We start from the raw sequence: 21,584 nt of genomic DNA, 5'->3' as shown, positions 1-21,584 counted from the left end.
AGTTTAAATGTCAATCACATCTTCTAGAAGCCAATGGAGAGCTTTTAGGGTGGCTTTGATGTGGTCTCGCTTATAGAGTTAAAGGTATAGTCTGGCATAATAAGACCAAAACAACAAAAATCCATGAAGTAGAGATATGATAGTTTAAAGATTAAATGCAAAAATAGTGCTCAGAAGTCACTAGCGGTCAAAAGATTACTTGAGAACTGATCAACACAGGCCATCTGCAGGACCCAGACAGAACCTGCTGCATCGTCGTCTAGTCACGTCAAGGGGGGTGCAAGTCATCGTCAAGCTCCGTTGAAGTGAATGCAATGTGTCATCTCCGAGCCGCGCGAAGCATCATCCTTGAGTCAGGCAGGCTGTGGATCTGCTGTGGCTGGGCAGGCTTTGCATTAACGTCAAAGGGTGATGCAGCATAATTTCACACAGTAGATACAATGAGTCAGTTTTTGCAGAGATTAGTTGCAGAACCCACTTCAGAGGCCCCGAACTTGGAAGGGGCACCTAAAACAAAGGTAGGACTCAAAGGAGGCAGAGGCCAGCAGCACCAGCAGAATTGCAAATAATCTTGTGTGTCCCTGAGACTTCAGAAAACAGGAAGCAAGTCAGCAAGCCCTTGGAGATCACTTGAAGGGAATGCAGAGTCCTTCCAGCAGTCAGGGAGCAGCAGCCACAAGCAGAAAATCTGTCCTTTCTGAAAAGTAGTCCAGTTGAGTCCTTAAAGCAGCACAGCAGTGCTTTTGACAGATGTTCAGTTCAAGATCCATAAATGTCCGATTTTAGGGGCTCGGAGACCCAGCAAGTGCCTTTGCCGAAGGGAGTGACTTCAAAGCAGCACTATAAAGTACACAAGGATCCATTTCAACTCAGTCCTGTCTGCCAGGCTACCTGTACAGGGCTAGTCACTCCTTTGTGTGGGAACAGGACAATACCCATTGAAGTTAGTCATCCCCTTAGATTCCTCCCTGCTCAGGAAGACCCATCAGAAATGCAAATGAGTGCTCAGAATCTAGACGAACCTCACCTTCCTGTGTTTGCAGCAGTCTAGAGGGAATGCATAAAGTGTATAGGACACCCATCCCAGACGAGTATTGGAGACAGGCTGTCGGGCACAAAGAGCAGTAAGTATAGAGAAATGACCTCTTTTCTAAAAGTGGCATTGCTAAAATAGTAATGTTAAATCCAACTTCACCAGTAAGGAGGATTTATCATTACTATTCCAAACATATTAAACACAAAAAAGCTACTCCTCTATGACCAGGAATTACAGCTTAAAAGTGCATTATGGAATTCCCAATAATGGCATTGAGAAAGGTAGGCCGCAGCAGTGACAAACGAACTAGGCTGTTTGTCACTACCAGGACTTGTAAGACATAAAGGTACATGTTCTACCTTGAACTTACATAGCACCCTGCCCCTAAGGATACTTAGGGCATACCTTAGGGGTGAGGTACATGTAATAAAAGGGGAGTTTGAGAATAGGCACGTGGTTTTAAAAGCCCATTTGAAGTGTCAGTAAACTTCTCACACAGGCACTGCAGTGGCATGCCTGGGGCAGGTTTTTAAAGGCTACTTGTATGGGTGGCAGACCCACTAGAAGCATTTGAAGTACAGGCCCTGGTTATATGGTAAACCACTTTACAAGGGTCCTAGTGCAACAAATATGCAAATCAGGCATGCACCCATATCATCATGTTTAGGGGACGCACATGCACTTTAGAACTGGTCAGCAGTGGTAAAGGGCTCAGAGTCCTAAGGCCACCAGAAAGAATCAGCAGAAATGGAGGCAGAATGTTGGGGGAGCGACCACCCTAAGGATGACAGATATAACAATGGTGCATTGTTATTCATTGATTCTTCTCTGGAGTTAGTCTGCACATTTTGAACAAGGTTGACAAGCATAAATACCTTAATGAACTGGTTTTCTTCCCCAGTCAGCAACAACTCCTAACGTTTTAGGCATAATATGGTATTATAGCTGCAGCTTTCCAACACAGTAGTTTTATCATATAAACTGTGTCTTCCGGCAAAGAGACCTGTCCTGTAACAAAAGCACAGACAGCCTTCTGTAAATGGAGTTTACACCCATGATGCGGACCACTTAACAATCACACCAGGCATGGGGTCCATTGCTAATTCCAGGGATCATAAATATATCCCTTTGCTTACACAGTATAAATAGCGATAGACAGATAATTTGCCATGGTGGGGTTGTTTATTGTATACAGCTTGCTAATAATGCGGATTACGTTGCTTGGTTGTATTTGCCTACTTATCGCAGAACATATGCTTCATATTAGACTAGGATAGTTTAAAAAAATGCATTGCAAATTTGTATTATTTTCCTTTGTTTACCAAGGGCACGCGCATGAGTAAGAGATGAAAGGTGATTATCTGTTTCCACGATTCCCTTGAAGACTAGATGGTCATGCTCTAGGTTGCCAAAATCATCAGCTACTTTGGGAAGGTTAGGAGAGACACTGTGAGTTAGCCAGAATTTGGGCCTGCATATACTAACATTGTAGAGCGTCTCAGTCCCTACATTCCGATGTCCTGTCAAACTAAGGCACAGTTCTGCTTACCAGCAGAAACCCTGCGACAAAGGCTGGGTTCTTTGGGATGTTTGCTAAGCAGACATTGATTTGTGTGACATCTGTGTACATTAGAAGTCATCTGATGTTGTTCAGGAAGCTGCGACAAGAGCAGAATATGGCTATTGAAAAGAAGACAATTCTGAGGATCTTTGCAGTTCATTAAGCAAGTGAACAATTTGACTAAGCCAATAATAGCTTTGGGAGGGCCACTGATGAGAAAAGACTAGACCCACTGCAGTGCAGATCCTGATATACTTGCAAAGAATTGAAGACCTTCAAACAATGTATTATGGTCAACATTGTTGCAGGCTATGGATGGATCAAAAATATCAGAGCAAATTTTGTATCTTCCTCCGATGTAAGAAGGAGCTCTTCTCTCATACTGGCGAAGCCGGCTGATGTGCCCATTTCGATGTGAATTCAAATGACATTTGTAAAGAAGAAGGCTAAGTTCAATGTATATTTAAAGCTAGCTCATCACCACACTTTCCACAATTTTGCTGATAAAAGGGGAAGTTGGATATAAACTATTAGCTGGTCACTATTTTGTTGTGTAAGGATGGAGTTTTCTACAGGAGTCTGGTGATAGTGCTTCTCATAGTTTACATAGAGTAGAGGCATGGATCATGTTAGTTGAATCATCCATGACAAGGAAGAGAAAAGAGGGATTGGAGATAAGAAGCTGAGCAGTGATCAAGGGATAGTAAGATACTTTTATTCTGATAATCAAGGTTAGGACTTCAGTTGATGCAAGAGGTTTAAAAGAGATGAACAAATTAACAGTAGTGTAAGAGGTTCAATGTGAGAGTAAAATGGCACATCTGAAGTACTGATGATGAAATTATGGATTCGAAGAACTTTAGGTGGTCTTCACAGGTTTGATTCACGTAAAAGTTGCGTTTTATAGTTTCTGGGTTGGACAGTTCCCGACCTTGAAGATTTCCTTTGACTGATTAGGGCCTTGTGCAAGTGGTAGGCCACAGGAAGCCTTTTTGGCTCTCTTTATAGCTTTCTGCTTACCTATCCTATGTCGCTTGTAGTAGGTTTTGTCCAATTTTTTTGATTTACACCATCGAGGTTCCAATAGGAATGTTACACAAGATACACGTGCCCAAGTTGCAATATATTTACGTTTTAGCTCTAGAACGTCAAAGTCTGAGCAATGAAGACAGGGGAACTTGTAGAATTATATATCAAAAAGAATGAATGCACTTAAATCTGTAAAAAAAGCAATACATAGGAGATGTAGTAAACTTTAGAAAGAAAGTTAATGAGTAAAGGACATTGCAGGGCGGACTGTAATTAAGACTTAATATCTCATAACTAAAGAGATTAATTTCATTCACATGAATATATGTTCTTTATCAACAGGCTGGAAAGATCTTTTAAAGTACAACAAGCCTATCACTCGGGGGCAATGTCTGAGAACCTGTAGAAGGCAGAGACGTTTGATCTGGAACTGGTACACCCTTCCTTTATTAACACTCAACCTCCCTCACCCCCTACCACTAAATCATGGTCCCTCAGCCCAGGCTGATTAATACAGCTGAAAGGGCTGCTGCTCTCTGTTCCACAAACAGACGTGGCTGGATTTGCTTCTTTTCATAAGACTCCTGGAGGGGTCACATACTATTTTGTCAAAAATAATAACTGACAGTCTCCCCACAAAGTGTGATGTAATTAAGCCTTCCATAGCATGCTAACCCAAACGTTTAGGATCATAGAATTAAGTGTAAGAACAACCCCATTTTTACATCTTGTCTAACACATTGCGTACACGGCTGTGTGTGGGAGCATTGTGTGGTTACTCTCGCTTTACATCGCTTTCAACACCTGCGTGGTTCTCCACCGAGCTGGACATTGCACTCGCTCTTTTGTTTGCATTCCATACCTTTGCACTGGGAGTTCCTTTCCCCTGCTCGTGCCCTCCATTTTGCTTCACCCCTGTGGTCCTATTGCTTCACCCTTCTATTGCTTTGCTCCACACCATCCTGTTGCTTCCTTCCCTCCATGCTGCTTACGCCATTTTGTATTTCCTCACCCCCTTCGCTCTATGTTGCCCCCCCCCCCCTTTCCAATTTGTTTCCCCTCCTCTCTGCTACTTTTTTCTTTCTTTTTGTATATATATCCAACTAGGATCGGTAAACAAAAGGAAAAAAATGTTTGTATTAATTTGTAGGCAAATACATGTTTTGTGCGTACACCTAAAAAGTGACATGGACGGCTGTCTCATACGCATTTTCTTTTTTTTTTTTTTAAGGGATGCTGTACAGCATGTCTAGAACCACTGACAAAGCCAATAGGTCCCAAAAGTAAGGCAGATTGGCTTTTGCCAATTTTTAAAAAAGTTTTGAATGAAGAGCTATTTGCATAGCACGCACCTGTCAAAAAGACGTACCAGCGGTTTCTTGTTCTTAATAGCAGCAATGGCCAGCTCTAATGCCCACTGCACTTCAATGTTAATTTTTGCAACTAAACTATCAGTATTCTGGCAGTTTTCGATGTCTGGAGTGCCGTTTTATCGTTGCTGAATACTGTCAAATATTGAAACTATCATTCCACACAAAGCACCCTGCAATGAAATCTTGCATTATATACTCACCCAAGCATCTTGGATCATAGAATGAAGTTGTAATCACACCCCCATTTTTCTCTATCGCAGCAATGGCCAGCTCTGATGCCCACTGCACTTCAATGTTAACTTTTGCAGCAAAAATGTCAGCTCCCTGAAAGTATTAGAAGTCTGGAGGTTAGTAATGAAATTTAAAAAAAGTTTAGAACTGTATTTACCTAGCAAAGAGCGTTTTTTTAAAATCAGATCCCGTAATATAAATCACAAACAACATGCAATGCAACAGAATTAAATGTCTGAACGCGACATTACTCTTTTGAAATCAAGTTGTGAATTAACACAACTGAATGCCAAACATATGTTAAGCCAAGTTATCTATATAATTCACGTCAACAAAGTCGAGGTCTGGTGTCACCTTTAAAAGATACTGCATTGTTATGTTCCCAGCACTTGCAGGAGATCGAAGAGACAGAGTTCATTAAAGGCTGTATTTATTAAAGTTGTAAATCACTAAACAATAGGTTTTATACGTAAACGCTGCCACCAAGTGGGCGGATTAAAGCTGCCTAACTGACTACGTCTAAGAATAGTCAGAAGTGAAGACATTTAAATCAACCCTATAGGAATCAAACATTGACGAGCTAAATCCTAACACAGATAAAGCTGGTGCTTTGGTATCCACAAGAAGGTTTATCAAATCAGTTAAGCTGTATGGTGCTGATAACATGAAGCCTGATCTTTGTGCTGCTGTAACTAATACGCTAATGTGTTTATTGGTACACTTGCTCCAAATGACATGCTATTGGGTAACATTTAATTTAGTATGTGTGGAATAAATCTCTATACTCCGTGACAAAATCTTAGCTAAGGTTTTTATAGAAGTAGTCGGAAAATAAAACCCTAAAATAAGCTCAACTGTTGTGACGCAAAAACCTAAGAAAACACTGGCAATTCCAATAGGTCTGGCTTATATTCGAAAGTGCCTCTTCAGTTACAAGTGAGCTTAGGTACTCAATAACTCACATATAAGCACTCTGTTACTCATCCCTGCATTAAGTATCCAATCATCAACTCAGATTCATTCTTACATTCATCCACTCATTAGCCACAATAAAACCCACACAAACTCAACAAGCAGGATAAAGTGAAATGTTCCTGCATAGACACATCGATCAAGTGTCTGCAATTAAGAATACGCAAAAGTATAAGAGTGAATGATATTATATAGTGACCTTACTGTACCAATCCAAGATGGCTGACCTGTTGCTTCGAGGTGTGGCAGTTACATTGAAACAGTGAACAATTCTACACTATGGACAATATCCTTTAAGATGGCTGCCTAGTTTAGAATCAATGGCCCTGTGGGGTGCAGTGCACTGCAGCGGAAATGAGCAGTAAATAAGAGCCCATCAGAATTGGCCAGGGAACTCTGCGTGCAACAATTTAAAAGAAAGCAAACAAAAGAGAAAATAATAAAATGGCAAACCTATCAAATGAAAAAATACAAAACTAGTGACTGGCACACCAGCACACTCAATTTCAGCATACTGTGCATATGGGATCAGGCAAAATGTTGGTTTTCAAATGGCAAACAGAGTCAAATGGCTGTTGAGGGCTAACCTACTGCTGATCAAAGTATGTGAGAAAACGTTTTGCAATTAACCAATCAGGCCTGTAGCCTTTATCATTGGTATTTTACCATAACCAGTACTGACCTAATGTATTAATCATAAGCTTTGCTATATATCAGTTGGCAAAACAATAGCCAAACTTCCTGAATGGCACAGATCACGGTTCACACATTACACATCTTCTACTATGAGGTTTTATCAGAGGAGGCTAACCAACACCAAAAGTCTTACCTCCAAGGTAATCTGTGAGATTACATGTAACGAAATATTTATATATGGGATTTATCACCGCATACTAAACATCCACCCTAAAATGCTTATTGTTTTAACATATGCTTTCTGTGATAAATAAGTCAGGCCTACTACTTTTGAAATAACATTTATTAATGAATACAGCAAACCAATCAGGCATGTATACTTTATCACTGGCTAATAACCATAGCAAAGTCAGGTCTATTCTATGTCATAATAAACAGACCAGACGTATGTAATCGAGCATAACTTTTCCCAGTGAACCCATCAGACATCTAGCATTTCTCATTGACTTGTTAAAATAACCAACTTATACCTACTGTATTGAGCATAAGATTTCTTACAAATGCAAAAGACAAAAATTACTATATGTGCAAAGTTAAAACTGGAAAAACAATATTTCCTCCTAAAATGGTAGCAACGATTAACATTATGCAAAGCTTCTACCCTCAGGATTTTTCAAAGGGGTTAACCAACAACATAATCCTGGTTTACTACCGTACCTGTGTACAGACAATACTATACTGTAATAACGACCCACCCTTAAATGCCTACTGATTTCAAAATATCCATTTCCCAGTGAATATGTATGGTGTACTGCCTTTGTCGTTAATTATCATAATAGTTCAGACCTATGTTGTCTACAAATTTGCAACACTAACCATTTCAGGCCTGGCGTGCCAAGCATTAGCTTTTTAAAAGTCAAAGTCTACTCTAAATTAAGCACTCTTTCACGAGAACCATGGGTCTGCTCAAATACTGTAGATATAACATGTAGGATGAATAAGTACTTGCTGTATAATTTAGCTGGTTGGGTTAACTGACCTGCGAGAGGCCCCACAACACTTTACCATAAATTAGTATTAAAATTGTATTCAATTGTCGCACCATAACCATATTATAACCCGGATATCTATGAGAAAGCCACCTCTTTTTGTATTTTCCAAGTTTCTTTGCTGCAACCTTTGTGAACATTTTTAAAATACGACTGCCTTTGGAAGTACCCATCCAGTGAACGATGTCTCAAAACCCTCATGCTGACTTCATCAAATAAACATTCTACAAAGTCTACTTTTGCTAATTGTTAGTAAGGCATGAGAGGGCAAAACTTTTTTTCTCTGTGTATGGCCTTTAATATCTTGCATTGTTTTACTGAATGGAACAACACTACCTTCGCCCTCACTAGACAGTTGACCTGTGCAGATTGACTCCACCCACACACCCTCCCTTTGATTTTTCTCCAGCCTCGCCCTCACTCAATAAAAAACAAGCACTGGCAAAGCCAATAAGTCTCTGCAAGTTGAGAGCTATTTGCTTTGTCAATTTCTTTTAGCCGTGTTGTATAGCAGTGTCATAGCGCTTTCCCCCCCCTGACTTTCAGCCATGTTGAACAGCAGCCAGGTTGCTTTACAACATGGCTAAAAGACATTGGCAAAACCAATAGCTTCTGCAATGCTGAGACCTATTGGCTTTGCTAAGGCTTGTTAAAAACGTCAGTAATCGGTCTATCGTTCTGCAGTCAAAAGCAATTACCATTTTATAGTAAAGGATTTGGAAGATAACACTCCTCTATTCTGGCATGTATTATAGGTTAATATAAATAAATGGCCTTTGCCAATGGTCATAATGGTGCTGTATTCATGCAGGTGTTCTAATTCTAGGGCATGTAGCCAATAATGCAGTTAGAAGGAATAATTCATGGCATGCTGGTTGGGCACTTCACATGGGAGTATAATGTTTTGTTTGAGAAGTGCAGCTACACAAAACAAAGTAGCAACGACTATACGCATAAAGAGCTGTCCAAATCAGCACATCACATTTTTATACAAATACGTCTTATGTAGCTGAGAAATTAGATATTCAGTGGGCACAGAAAAAGGAACAATTATTATTATTTTTAATTTCACACAGCACAGCTAAGCATACATTTTAAATAGAGTCCGAGATGTAACCGAAATGTGGAGGTCAAGAAACACTGGAAAACGCCTTTCTCGCTGCTCACTGGCTGTCAGGAGCTCAGCGGTGTGCTAAGTGCTGGGATCATGCCTCCGCTCCTAAAAGCAGGTTGAGACTGCAGATTACACATATGCCATCACGACGTAAAGTGTGTTTTATGGAAAACTTTTTCTTTAAAAACAACAGAAATTCATTTTCGCAAGTTTGCAAACCACCGCCATCACACTGCAGTGATTACAATGACTGGTCTGGGAGTGAAGTGTTACAGGTCGCGAGCCGCAATCCATTCCAAAGCAGCCACTGTTTGATTGTTTTGTCTTTTGCATATGATACCCAGTGTTTGTGAACCATGATAGAGCTAAAAAAAGAATTAACAAAGGAAACTGTTTGGCGCTTTTAAAAAAACAAAACTGTATTTTGGTTTTGCACTAAGGAGGAGAGCCCTGCCGAGCACTCAGACTGCTTTGTTATTTTTTTTAAAACTACGGTTAGGATATGTCCCTACAGTCCTTCTTACACTTTCTTTTTTAGGAAACTTTGCCATTCGAGGGATGCCATACTCCTGCAGGATTTCTTCAATCTTCATACGAGTGGGACACCAGGGATGTAGTCAGCTGCCTGGTGTCCTCCTTCCTCCACATCTGTTACCGGGAGAAAGGGAACTGGAGCTACCCGTATTTTCCGGCGTATAAGACGACCCGGCGTATAAGACGACCCCCCACTTTGCTTGATAAAATTTAGGTTTTGTGCTATACTCGCCGTATAAGACTACCCCCACTTCCAGCACAGTCCAACGCTCTACTCGTACCTTGTACGCTTTTATAACCTGCACACTTATCACTTTTTTCTCTTGTAATGTACCGATTGCTACCTCATGTATTTTGTTATAACCTGCACACTTATCACTTTTTTCTCTTGTAATGTACCGATTGCTACCTCATGTATTTTGTTATAACCTGCACACTTATCACTTTTTTCTCTTGTAATGTACCGATTGCTACCTCATGTATTTTGGTTGCTCGCTATTGTCACTTTTGAACCATGTAACTTAACGTTTGGTTTTTAGAAATATACGGTAGGGTTGTAAGCACTGTATACCGTACTTAGGCGGGAAATGTTTCTTCCACCTTGCTTGTATGCTGGAAATATTGCAAGCCTAATCTCTCCACCCACTAGTCCTCCGAGTACGCTCAGCTTACCGCAGTGAAGCAGCTCCAGTGCCCGGCGGCGTCCTCCGACTCCGTGGATGCTATCGCGGATCCTCAGCGTTGTCCACCGATGCAATGCTCCGGCGGGAATCCTCCGGCATTATGGCTGCCAATTTCTGCGGGAGGCCTCGGGGGTACCCACCAGGCAGTAGGGGCGAAGTTGCGGCTTGAAAGCCAATTGTGCGCGGGAGCCCCCAGGATGCAATGCTCTTCGACTCTTCGACTCTGTGGCTGGCGGGCGGATTAGAGCCACCCTCCCCCACCTCCGGCTGGGCCGGAAGCGCGGGAACCTTCAGGAGTAGTCCGCGCAGTAAAAAAAAAACCATGAAAACAGACGGTCTAATTTTGCATCCGGCGTATAAGACGACCCCCGACTTTCCAAAACATTTTCAGGGGTTCAAAAGTCGTCTTATACGCCGGAAAATACGGTATTTATAAATGGCATCGTAGAAACACTCAATTCCACATAAAGGGGAAGCAAGAGGAAAACAGGTTTTCAAATGAGTTATATCATGGCCTCTTAGAATCTGAATCCGATTTCCCACAAAAGAATCTTTAACCCCTGTTCCCCATTGTTGAGACTTTAAATCTCCCATTAGGGTGGGTGGTCAACGTACGGCGTAGGGTTCCACAGGCATACTATTGTAAAATGATATAATGGAGTCAATCACACCACAGTAGCTTGCTTCGTTATCAGGGCGCTCTTCGTCATGGACACATGTCCAAGATGGACCTTATTCAGGCTCTTAGCCACTGCCTACATAAGCTAATATTGGAAATAGTTAGATTTAATGCATTACAGTGGACTATCATTTTAATTCCTATCCCCACTACCTATAGGATTAAAAATTCTAGAGTTTATTATGACCCTTATTATGAATCAAGATAGTCAACATAAGGTGGCTACAATGTATGTCTTAGAAGGTCAGGGGCTTTCTTCAGGACTATAGCCCTACAGTCAGTTTCTATCCCTACTACTCAATCTCTTATGAAGGAATGGTATGTAGTTACAAGGAACCAAAGAACCAAACGTGCTTTCAAGAAAATAGGTACCCTAACACAGGAGCAGTATAAGCACTGATCCCGTAGTTGGTGATTGTCATGAGGTGGACAGGAGATGAAGGACAACAAAGAAATTAAGCCAGGACAGATCCTAGCAAACAACACGCTTCTCTTTCATATCTACTCGCCCTTTGTATTTCAGCTACCCTTGAAGCAGATCAGGTGCGTTAAACCCTGTTCTGACCTCCTTAAAGGAGCTACAGGTTGAATGAATTAAAAAGGAGTTGTAACGGTCAAAAAATTGTAAACACCATGCTGAGTGGGGGCTCTTGATAGTTGACCCCTGTCTGCTCCTAAAACATGAAACTGAAAAGTTTCATTTTTCTAACTGAAATGCATTTTTTTTAAACTGCTTTATTAAAAAAATCAGTCAAAGACATGGTGGCATGTCCCTTGTGACCCATTTGGGAATCGCAAACAGTGTCTCAGGCACTGTTGTACATTCCATTATGAGAGTCACAAATTGTTTGTTGCAAAAAAATATCGCAATTTGCGTCTCGTAAAATGGAATGGTCGTACATCTGGTCCAATGTCTTTTATCTATGTGTTTTGGTTTGGAGTGTAGTGGATGTTTGAACAGAGGCACAGCTTCAGAACTGCCTAGAGGCCTTACAAGGAGGGATTACCACTGGGAACCGAGACGTAGCTCCAGCACTGCCTACAGGAACTAAACATGAGGAATTACTGTTGGTAAAAGAGACAGCTGCAGCACTGTCTACAGGACTTAGAATGGAGGAAACCCTGAAAGGACCAACAAATCAGCTTCAGTACTGTGTAGAAGACTTAGAATAAGGAATTACTGATGAGACCAGACATCTAGCAGCACGGCTTAGAGGACTTAGAATGAGGAATTACCAATTGGACCAGAGAAGCAGCTAGCAGCACTGCCTAGTGGATTACGAATGAGGAGTTACCACTAGGAACAGAGACGTAGCTACAACACTGCCTATAGGACTCAGAATGAGAAATTACCACTAGAAACAGAGACAGCTGTAACACTCTCTAGAGGACTTAGAAAGGAGGAATTACTGACAGGAACAAAGAAGCAGATGCAGCACTGTTTAGAGGACGTAGAAAGAGGAATTACAGATGAGACCAGAGAAGCAGCCATCAACACTGTCTAGAGGACTTAGAAAGAGGAATTACTGACCGGATCAGAGTAGCAGCTAGCAGCACTGCCTAGAGGACTAAGAATGTGGAACTACCACTGGTAACAGAAACGCAGCTGCAGCACTGCCTAGAGGAAGTAAAATGAGGAATTACCACTGTGACCGGAGACACAGCTACAGCACTGCCTAGAGGACTAAGAATGAGGAATTATCACTGTGAACAGAGAAGCAGCTAGCCGCACTGTCTAGAGTACTAAATGAGGAATTACCACTGGAAGAAGAGAAGCAGCTAGCAGTACTGGCTAGAGGAATGAGGACTTACCACTTGGAACAGAGAAGCAGTTAGCAGCACGCTTAGAGGACTAAGAAAGGTAAATTACCACTGGGAACAGAGAGGTAGCTACTACATTTGTGACCAGATAAAGGTAAAAAATTAAAGCCCTGTTTAAAGGAATGGAGCAACAGAGCTCTGAGCGAATGAAACCAAATTAATGCTAGAAACACAAATTTGGGAGAAAGGGAGCTAGAGAGTAGTCAAATTTCTTACATTTTAACTTTGTGAATGCTTAACTTGATCTTCAGTAACCCAGACTCCGTAGATCATAAGTTTCCCATTTTTACAGATGTTTACAAATAAATACAGACATGAAGCAATGTATTTGCTGTCTGTATTTATTTTTAAAAGTGGAAACATACTGAAAATTATGCTTTTTTAGGAAAGACTCTCCATGCTGTCTTTCATGAATTCCAGGCAAAAGCTGAGCAGATATTTAGCATGGCGAGTTACAAAATCGGATCAGATTTCCTTAAATACAGGCATATGTTAACATATATCTGTAGTTTAACACTAATATGTACCTGTAGGTGTACTTTTTTGTTGTATAGTGTTAAGTGGCTACTTAATTTGCTAAAATGCAACAGGCATCCATGTATGAGTGCACGTCTAAGATAAATGTGGAAATTTACCATTTTATAATTCCATTTCTTGTGTAAACACAAATAAATATGGATAAATACCAATAAAATGGCCAAAATATAACTAAGGATAAATACAGATGAAAATGTTATCAAAATAAAGACTACAGAACCAGGAACCCTACTCATATGTGAAAGCTACAGTGCGAAGGGGAGAACACACAGAGAAACGGTGGGTGGAAGGAGAAAGCAGTAACACTGGTCAGCTGCTCGCGTTTGCAATATTTGCAGAACACAAGGCAAGCAATCGGAAAAAAAGTGCGCCTAACGAACTGAAATGGACTGACTGAAGAGAAATGAACCCTGTAACAGGGCCAGATGCTATGGGAGGGAACGACAGACCAAAAGGAAGGACAAATGGGCATGATTTACCATTCAAAAGTAAGGAATGTAGAAATACACCAGGAAAAAACAATGATATGGTGACAAGCGATGGGCCAGCTTGAAGGTCATGCACTGAATACATCATGCCTGCAGAGCACTCGAACTAAAAAGGTGGTGGCTTGCAGGAGTCTCCCCAGTTAAATAAATTCGACATTCGAAAATATTAATAGAACAATAATTGTAGATGGCACAACACTGCCATCTACGGACGAAAACTAAATTAACATCCGCAGAATAGGAAATTTGTCACCCGGTCTACTTTTCATAACATTTTGAAACAATCAGGATTCGGAATGAATTACTATGAAATTAATCTACCGAAAATAATCCTAAAATAAGTAATAACACTGACAAACACATGGGATAGATTGGCGTTACCCAGTTTGTTGCTTTAAATAATAAAACATAACGGTAACTCATTAAATTGAAATATGTAGTTTGCAGGGGATGGAAATCATGGCTGATCTGGAAAGGCAAAGTCAAGCGGATTTGAGCTACTGGACTGGGTTTGTTAAGTAAGGTTGGGGAAAGGAAGGTGTATTTACAGAGGTTTGTCGTGGTGGTTATTTGGGGGCCTGATGCTTTGAGTCGGTTAACATCCGACTTTACTTGGTAATTTACCCATCGGAGCTCAATATTTCTGCAGCTTGCAATACCTAGGCACTGGGGTCATTTAATGATAATTTTGGCGTGGCCGCACGCCAGGTAAACAAGAGTCTTTATATTACATGTTTGAAGGTCTCACTCGCCCTTTTCTTTCTGTAATGTTGGGGCCAGTACCTATAAGAGCCTCAGTCCTACGTCAGGCAGAGATTTGTCAACATCACATCTATTAAATGTGGAAATGTATGTCCCAATGAAAAGCACAGCGCACTGTAATTATAATAAGGGTAGTTTCACTAGTTCTGCTTGGTCCACTGGATACAGTAAAACAGCTCTCATTCCATTGAGCACAGACCCATTAGATGGAAGATTTAACCAGTGATGGTTTTACATAAACTCTGCAGTGACATAAATAACTGTACAAAGTAATTCTGCTGCTTCTGCAACAAGGAATAGTACAAACAAATTCTACCAAGCCCATATTACATACAGGTTTTGTCACTGGGGCAAAAAAGACGAAATAGAATATGACGACTATACCCATTAACAAATAGGCCACTCATATTTGAATATAAATGTTCTACATGTGTTAATGACTTGTACACAGAGTATAGTCAATGAATAACCGTTTCTTTAAAAAAAAAGTATAGCACACTGCTTTTTAATGTATTTGCTATTTGCTGTGGAACAAATCTATCTGCCTCACAGTCCCATCTTTCACCTTGGAAAAGTGGGGAAAATGCGCTTTGTTTCTTAGAACATAAAAAGATAATGAAAGAAGTGAAAATCAGTTTGCACCAGGTTTGTACTCGTGCAAATATGGTTTGCTTGCTTTCCTATTGCACAAGCAGCAAAAGGTTCAAATGGATTTAACCTGTGTTTTTCCAACAATGCAAATGTTCTGTAATACAGGCAAAGCGTGACTATATCCACATTTCCATCAGAACAGATTATATACAGTTAACTATTTAAATTAATTTGCCAACATTTGAAACAGGTGTCCCAAAGTAGAATGTCAGGAAAGAAACAGTAAACTTTTTAAGGTAACTTTTTTTCATATTTTGCAAATTGAAAATGGTGGAATAATACCTCTTCAACCAGCTGAGCGCCATAATCTCGCTTTAGCGGCTGCACACTGATTCCTCGCGCGTTGACCAGCTGCGTCAAGTCAATGGGTTGGGTAGGGTCCACTCGTCCCAAGTCAATTAGATACTGAAGCCTGTTGAGACTCAGAGGCTTGTACTGTCTCCTAAATCTGGGAAGAGATAAAGTAACAGGCGAGAGGTGAACGTGTATTGCTATTACAGTCTGCATAACGTGTGGTAATCTGCCGAAAAAACAGTTACAATTATCTACAAGACTCAGAACAAGCTCGCTGGGAGCTCAAACGTCATGGAGCATTCACATGAACTGAGGAGGAAGGTGTAATGAACACTTACGCGTGACCCTCGTTAAAGCCATATTTTGGAATCACCAGGTAAAATGGCGTCTGTCCTCCTTCGAAGCCTAATCGTGGTCGGTTTCCACGCTGTCTTTCGCCCTTGTGACCTCTGCCACTTTTTCTGCCTCCATGTATACCGCGGCCTCGTTTAGGCTCCTGAGGGCAGCAAGAAAGAAGATTCAAACAAAGGTTGACAGTAGGGGAAACATGAGCAATACAGTCTCTCAAAAAAGTGCTCAAGGTAAAAAAACAACCACTGCCAGCAGTTATAAAACAAAAAGACAAAGTCCACCCCAAATACAAAGTACCAATTTAAAACCTGAGCATCAATTGCGAATATTAATGTTCATATTAATCAAAACTCTCCAGTGGTATTAGGTTTCTTTTCTTCTCTTTATTTTTCCATTTCCATAGTATCTTCTGAAATTACAGTTCTTATTTGGATATTCTTCAACCACAGGGTAACCAAAAGAATTCTTGCCAACATGTGTTTCGTCAGGCAAGTACGCCAATTGACTTCATCAGGGCTAAAACAAATATAGGATAGCCTTAATGTCAGATCAAATACCCTACGTTTAAAATCACAAATTACAACATTAAGTCTAGTGTATAATATACAATCAAAGACTCACAGGAAAAAGAAGTCCAAATCCACCAATTAATATTAACATTAATATTCGCAGTTGTTTCTCAGTTTTTAAATTGGTATACTTTGGCAGCAAGAAAGACATTGGCGCCACAAATTACAAGGATAACTGCAATCCATGTGCGGCAAAGCTTTGAAGTGACAGCAATGAACAGGGTTAAGCATAAATTAAGATAAAACAGCCCTGCTTTCTACAGGGCATACTGCGCCCGTAACCAATGACACAGGTAAAACTCAAGAGTGCACATTGCAATAGACCAAATGTGCTGATACGCAAAAAGAGAGACGAACCTCAATGTACTGGCCATGTTTAAATTCTACTTGCCCTCTTTCTCTAGGGTCAACCCAACCCATGGAGCAGCAATCCTCTCATAAAGCAAGCATTCTACCAAAAGGCACGAGACTCAACCGAAATCCTTTCGAGAACTCATGCCCAAACAATCAAGATATAAATGTAGCTTATCTACTCATGACTGCAAATGTGTCACAAAAAAAGAAAAGCCCACAAACTGGGATACAATAATGAAGCAGAAAGTGAAGGACTACTCTACAGTTTCTGCTTATTTTTATGCAGCTGGACCAAGTATATATTGTATGCAAATAAAGCCAGACATGCCATTCAGTCATGCTCAACACCTCAGCTGTGACACTCTGGACTGGGGTGCAACCAAACCAAACTTTGGGGAACATGGAGTACTAGCATTTCAATGAATGGGGGCAAAGCCATTTTCAAAGTCTAATAGGCCCAGGTACAAATGAGGTGTTCCTGGGGAGGAGGGCATTCTGGAACATTGTTGAATTTGTAATGACAGTTTTTGGAAAATATTTGCTAAATGAATGACAGCAGTGCAGTGTCAACCACATAAGGCGTGATAGATCGGTCTCCGTGTAATAGAACTTTTACACAGGGTTGGCCAAAATGAATTTTGTGGGGGAAAAACAACATCAGTGCAAAGAGAGAAGACGTTTTTATTTTATTTAATTTTTTTTCTTTGAATTGTTTGATTATTGTACGAGTCATTCTGTTCAGGTTCATGCAGTCAATGTCAAAATACCGTTGCTGTCACAGGAAGGGGGAAGAGCGGGACGAACACAAGCATCTTTTCGTACAATCCCCAGATTTTCAAATGTTGGGGGAAAGTAGAGGGCTAAACATAAATATAAGGACGTTTTATTTGTATCTGTTTGTTTTAGTAGGTGACAAATGTCTTAATGTTCCATTGGCTGTCGCACGCCTGAAGGTGAAATGAATCACTGGCAACTGGCTCTCCTAAAGGTCGCTTTTCTGCCAAAGTTTCTGTTTGAATATATTGTTTTCCACCCACTTCTGGAAATTAGCAGGAGATATTATGGTTATACCGTACATTTTCATTAATTCATAAACTTCTCAGAACACCTTTTGCTGCCAGTGTAGACATTCAGAAATTAATAGTTGTAAGAGAGGTTCACGCTTCTATCCCTAATTCGTCTAGCCATCATAAACATATACAACAATGGCTGGTGGTATGTTAAAGCCACTGCAACTTCAACATTTACTCCGATGTTCAAGAAAGCATTAAAGGTAAGTCGCTGTATTAGCAAGGTAGAGGCCAGGAAAACAAAATGACCATTAGCTATTCCATGAGCAGTATGGATTTTAAATTGGAAAAGACAACCAAAGCCAACTTGGACCACTTAAATGCAAATGCTGACGCATGTGTTGCTCTCATCAGCATTCACGAGTGCAGCATAGCATAGTACGGCATCCAAAATCAAAACACTAAATCGTAGGGGGGATTTCCTTCATAAAAAAATAATTGGACTTAAGGAGTTCTAAGACTCTGCCCTATTAAGCGGCGAGGATTTCAAGTGCAATGCACCAACTCGCTAGCATCATCTTAAATGTCTTTTAGAGGGATAAAATCTGGGTGGCACAAAGACTTCGGATCTGTAACGTAACAGGAGTTTTCAACAGTAAAATAAAGAAGATCTGAAGGTTAGGAAATATCCCTAGCAGTAACTCATTTGCAGGAAGTCAATGTGAGAGGCAAAGTAAATTAACAATGAAAATCAGTCAGACGCTGACCTCTTGTGGCAGCATCTAAAATACACTCTACAACATACAATTTAAGAAGTAGGTAAGTCAGAAAACGAGAAATAATTTAAAGCAAACTTATTTTTTTATTTTGCAAGTGTCAACAAAATTGACGTCATTACTTGAATACCTAAAAAGAATGCGCATGAATTGGGATGAATAAAACAAGACATTTTCGTGACAAACTACTTTTTACTCTTAGGACGGGGTCAATAAATATTCTGAGATTAGAGGTTTATCTGTAACACTGGTGTCTCCAGTGTTAGAAGTGGGCGGGGACGGAGGGGCACGGAGAGCCCCTACTTCTAAAAAGGATTTCAGTCCATTCCCCTACTTCTTTCTTTTAAAATATCGTCCCGGGACGGCAAACAATAACTTTTTCATTCAGCTTCTAGGGGCTGTTCGCACTTCTCTGTTGAACTCCAGAGGCTGCAGCAGCCCCTCCCTGAGCTCGCACAGACTGAGGGCAGGCCCATTGTCATTCCGATTTAGGCAGATTATCCCCTTTCGAATGACAATGCGCCCGCCCTCTGCCCTTCATACAAACACAACAATGGTCCCAAGCAAGAAGACAAGGGATAGTGGGAAATAAATATAGACTCAGTCAGTTCTATACTGCCGAAGACATGCCCAGCCGGACAGAGGTCTTCAAAGTTTATACTTAAATAAGGGTTTGAAACACAAAATAACACCTTCAACAGTTCACGTGCGTGGGGCACAAGCCTGTACCCCACCACGACAATACGTAGACACAGACAACACACAAAAGGGGCTTGCAAGGCAAGAGCAGCAATCTCTGTAGAATTCCAATTATACAGAGAAATTCTTATAGGTACCATTACATAGTATTATATAGTAATTCATTATACAGGTATATGGTACTCAAAAGGTCGACGGCGTTTCGGACCCCCTACTAAATGATCGGGTCCATCATCAGGACAAAACAATAATTGCCTTAGAATATAAGCCTCTTTAGCCGGGAAATTTCAATGGTTGTAGTTCTCGGGCCCAAGGGCGGAACACATAATTTACCTAAGTGTCCGCTTGTACCTCAATCCGGGTACTACCGGTAGCGCCGGGTCGCGCTGGGGTCATGGAGCCAGGGGGTGGCCGGTTCAGTCAGCAACAATGGATTTCCTGGCTCTGCCCTTTCGCCCTTAGAATATCAAGTGCCAGTGAGATCGGCGTTGGTGATTACAGAGGAGCTTTCCTCAGAGTACTGTGGGGAATTTGACACCTTGTGCAATTTGTTAATGTTGTACTGGGCAGGAGCAGTGACTGGACAAAAGAGACAACAGGAAAGGAGAGGTACTAGGGCAGGAGAGGTGACCGGGCAGGAGAAGTAACGGGCAGGAGAAGTGACGGGGCAGGAGAAGTGACGGGGCAGGAGAAGTGACGGGGCAGGAGCGGTAACCGGCAGGAGCGGTAACCGACAGGAGCAGTAAACAGATAGGGGCAGTGAACGGATAAGAGCAGTGAACAGGGCAGGAGAAGTGATGGGGATGGAGCGGTGACAGGCAGGAGAAGTGATGGGGATGGAGCGGTGACAGGCAGGACAGTGATGGGGATGGAGCGGTGACAGGCAGGAGAAGTGATGGGGACGGAGCGGTGACAGGCAGGAAAAGTGACGGGGACGGAGTGTTGACAGGCAGGAAAAGTGACGGGGACGGAGCGGTGACAGGCAGGAAAAGTGGCGGGGATGGAGCGGTGACAGGCCGGAAAAGTGGCGGGGATGGAGCGGTGACAGGCAGGAAAAGTGGCGGGGATGGAGCGGTGACAGGCAGGAAAAGTGACGGGGATGGAGCGGTGACAGGCAGGAACGGGTATGGAGCGGTGACGAGGCAGGAAAAGTGACGGGGCAGGAAAGGCAACATGAAAGGAGAGGTGACGGGGCAGGAGAGGTGACGGGGCAGGAGCTAGAGCAGTGAACGGGGCAGGAGCAGTGAACGGGGCAGGAGCAGTGAACGGGGCAGGAGAGGCAACAGGGCAGGAGAGGTGACCGGGCACAAGAAGCGACAGGCAGGTGACATGATAGGCAGGAGCCGTGAACGGGCAGGAGAGGTGACTGGGCAGGAGCAGTGAACGGGGCAGGAGCAGTGAACGGGGCAGGAGCAGTGAACGGGGCAGGAGCAGTGGACGGGGCAGGAGCAGTGGACGGGGCAGGAGCAGTGGACGGGGCAGGAGCAGTGGACGGGGCAGGAGCAGTGGACGGGGCAGGAGCAGTGGACGGGGCAGCAGCAGTGACAGGGCAGGAGAGGCGACATGGCAGCAGCAGTGACGGGGCAGGAGAGGCGACATGGCAGCAGCAGTGATGGGGCAGGAGAGGCGACATGGCAGCAGCAGTGATGGGGCAGGAGAGGCGACATGGCAGCAGCAGTGATGGGGCAGGAGAGGTGACCGGGCACAAGAAGCGACAGGCAGGTGGCATGACAGGCAGGTGGTGTGATGAGCAGGAGAGGTGACGGGGCAGGAGAGGTGACGGTGCAGGAGAAGTGACGAAGCAGTAGAAGTAATGAGACAGGAGCGGTGGAGTGGTGGTTAGGCATGAGCAGGAGCGGTAACCGGGCAGGAGCGGTGAACGGGGCAGGAGCAGTGAACGGGGCAGGAGCAGTGAACGGGTCAGGAGCAGTGAACGGGTCAGGAGCAGTGAACGGGGAAGGAGCAGTGAACGGGGAAGGAGCAGTGAACGGGGAAGGAGCAGTGAACGGGGAAGGAGCAGTGAACGGGGAAGGAGCAGTGAACGGGGAAGGAGCAGTGAACGGGGAAGGAGCAGTGAACGGGGAAGGAGCAGTGAACGGGGAAGGAGCAGTGAACGGGGAAGGAGCAGTGGACGGGCCAGGAGAAGTGACGGGACAGGAGAAGTGACGGGACAGGAGAAGTGACGGGCCAGGAGAAGTGACGGGCCAGAAGAAGGGAGGGGACAGGGGAATTGACGAAACAGGAGTGTTGATCGAGCATTAGCAGGAGTACAGACTGGACAGGAGCAGTGAAAGGGCAGGAGCAGGCGTTTCCCAGGGCGACTGGAAGAGTAGGGGGCCAGTTTAGTTGGGGGGGGACCGGTTTTGTACAAGTGC

The 21,584-nt window shown here is 42.7% G+C and overlaps 1 protein-coding gene across 1 annotated transcript in view; it reads right to left on the bottom strand.

The window, feature by feature from the left end:
* MRPL15 (mitochondrial ribosomal protein L15) overlaps positions 1-21,584 on the bottom strand; it is a 35,626-nt gene that overhangs the window by 1,516 nt on the left and 12,526 nt on the right. The window contains exons 2-4 of the mRNA XM_086965755.1: positions 15,789-15,946; positions 15,439-15,604; positions 5,200-5,323 (exon numbers count right to left, since the gene is read on the bottom strand). Coding sequence (XP_086821881.1) covers positions 5,200-5,323; positions 15,439-15,604; positions 15,789-15,946 — 448 coding nt within the window. The remainder of the gene's footprint in view (positions 1-5,199; positions 5,324-15,438; positions 15,605-15,788; positions 15,947-21,584) is intronic.

The sequence above is a fragment of the Lissotriton vulgaris genome, chromosome 4_1 (genome assembly GCF_964263255.1).
Source record: "Lissotriton vulgaris chromosome 4_1, aLisVul1.2, whole genome shotgun sequence".
Lineage (NCBI taxonomy): Eukaryota > Metazoa > Chordata > Amphibia > Caudata > Salamandridae > Lissotriton > Lissotriton vulgaris.
Note: the sequence above shows the minus strand (reverse complement) of the source record. Positions and strands in the feature narration are given on the sequence as shown.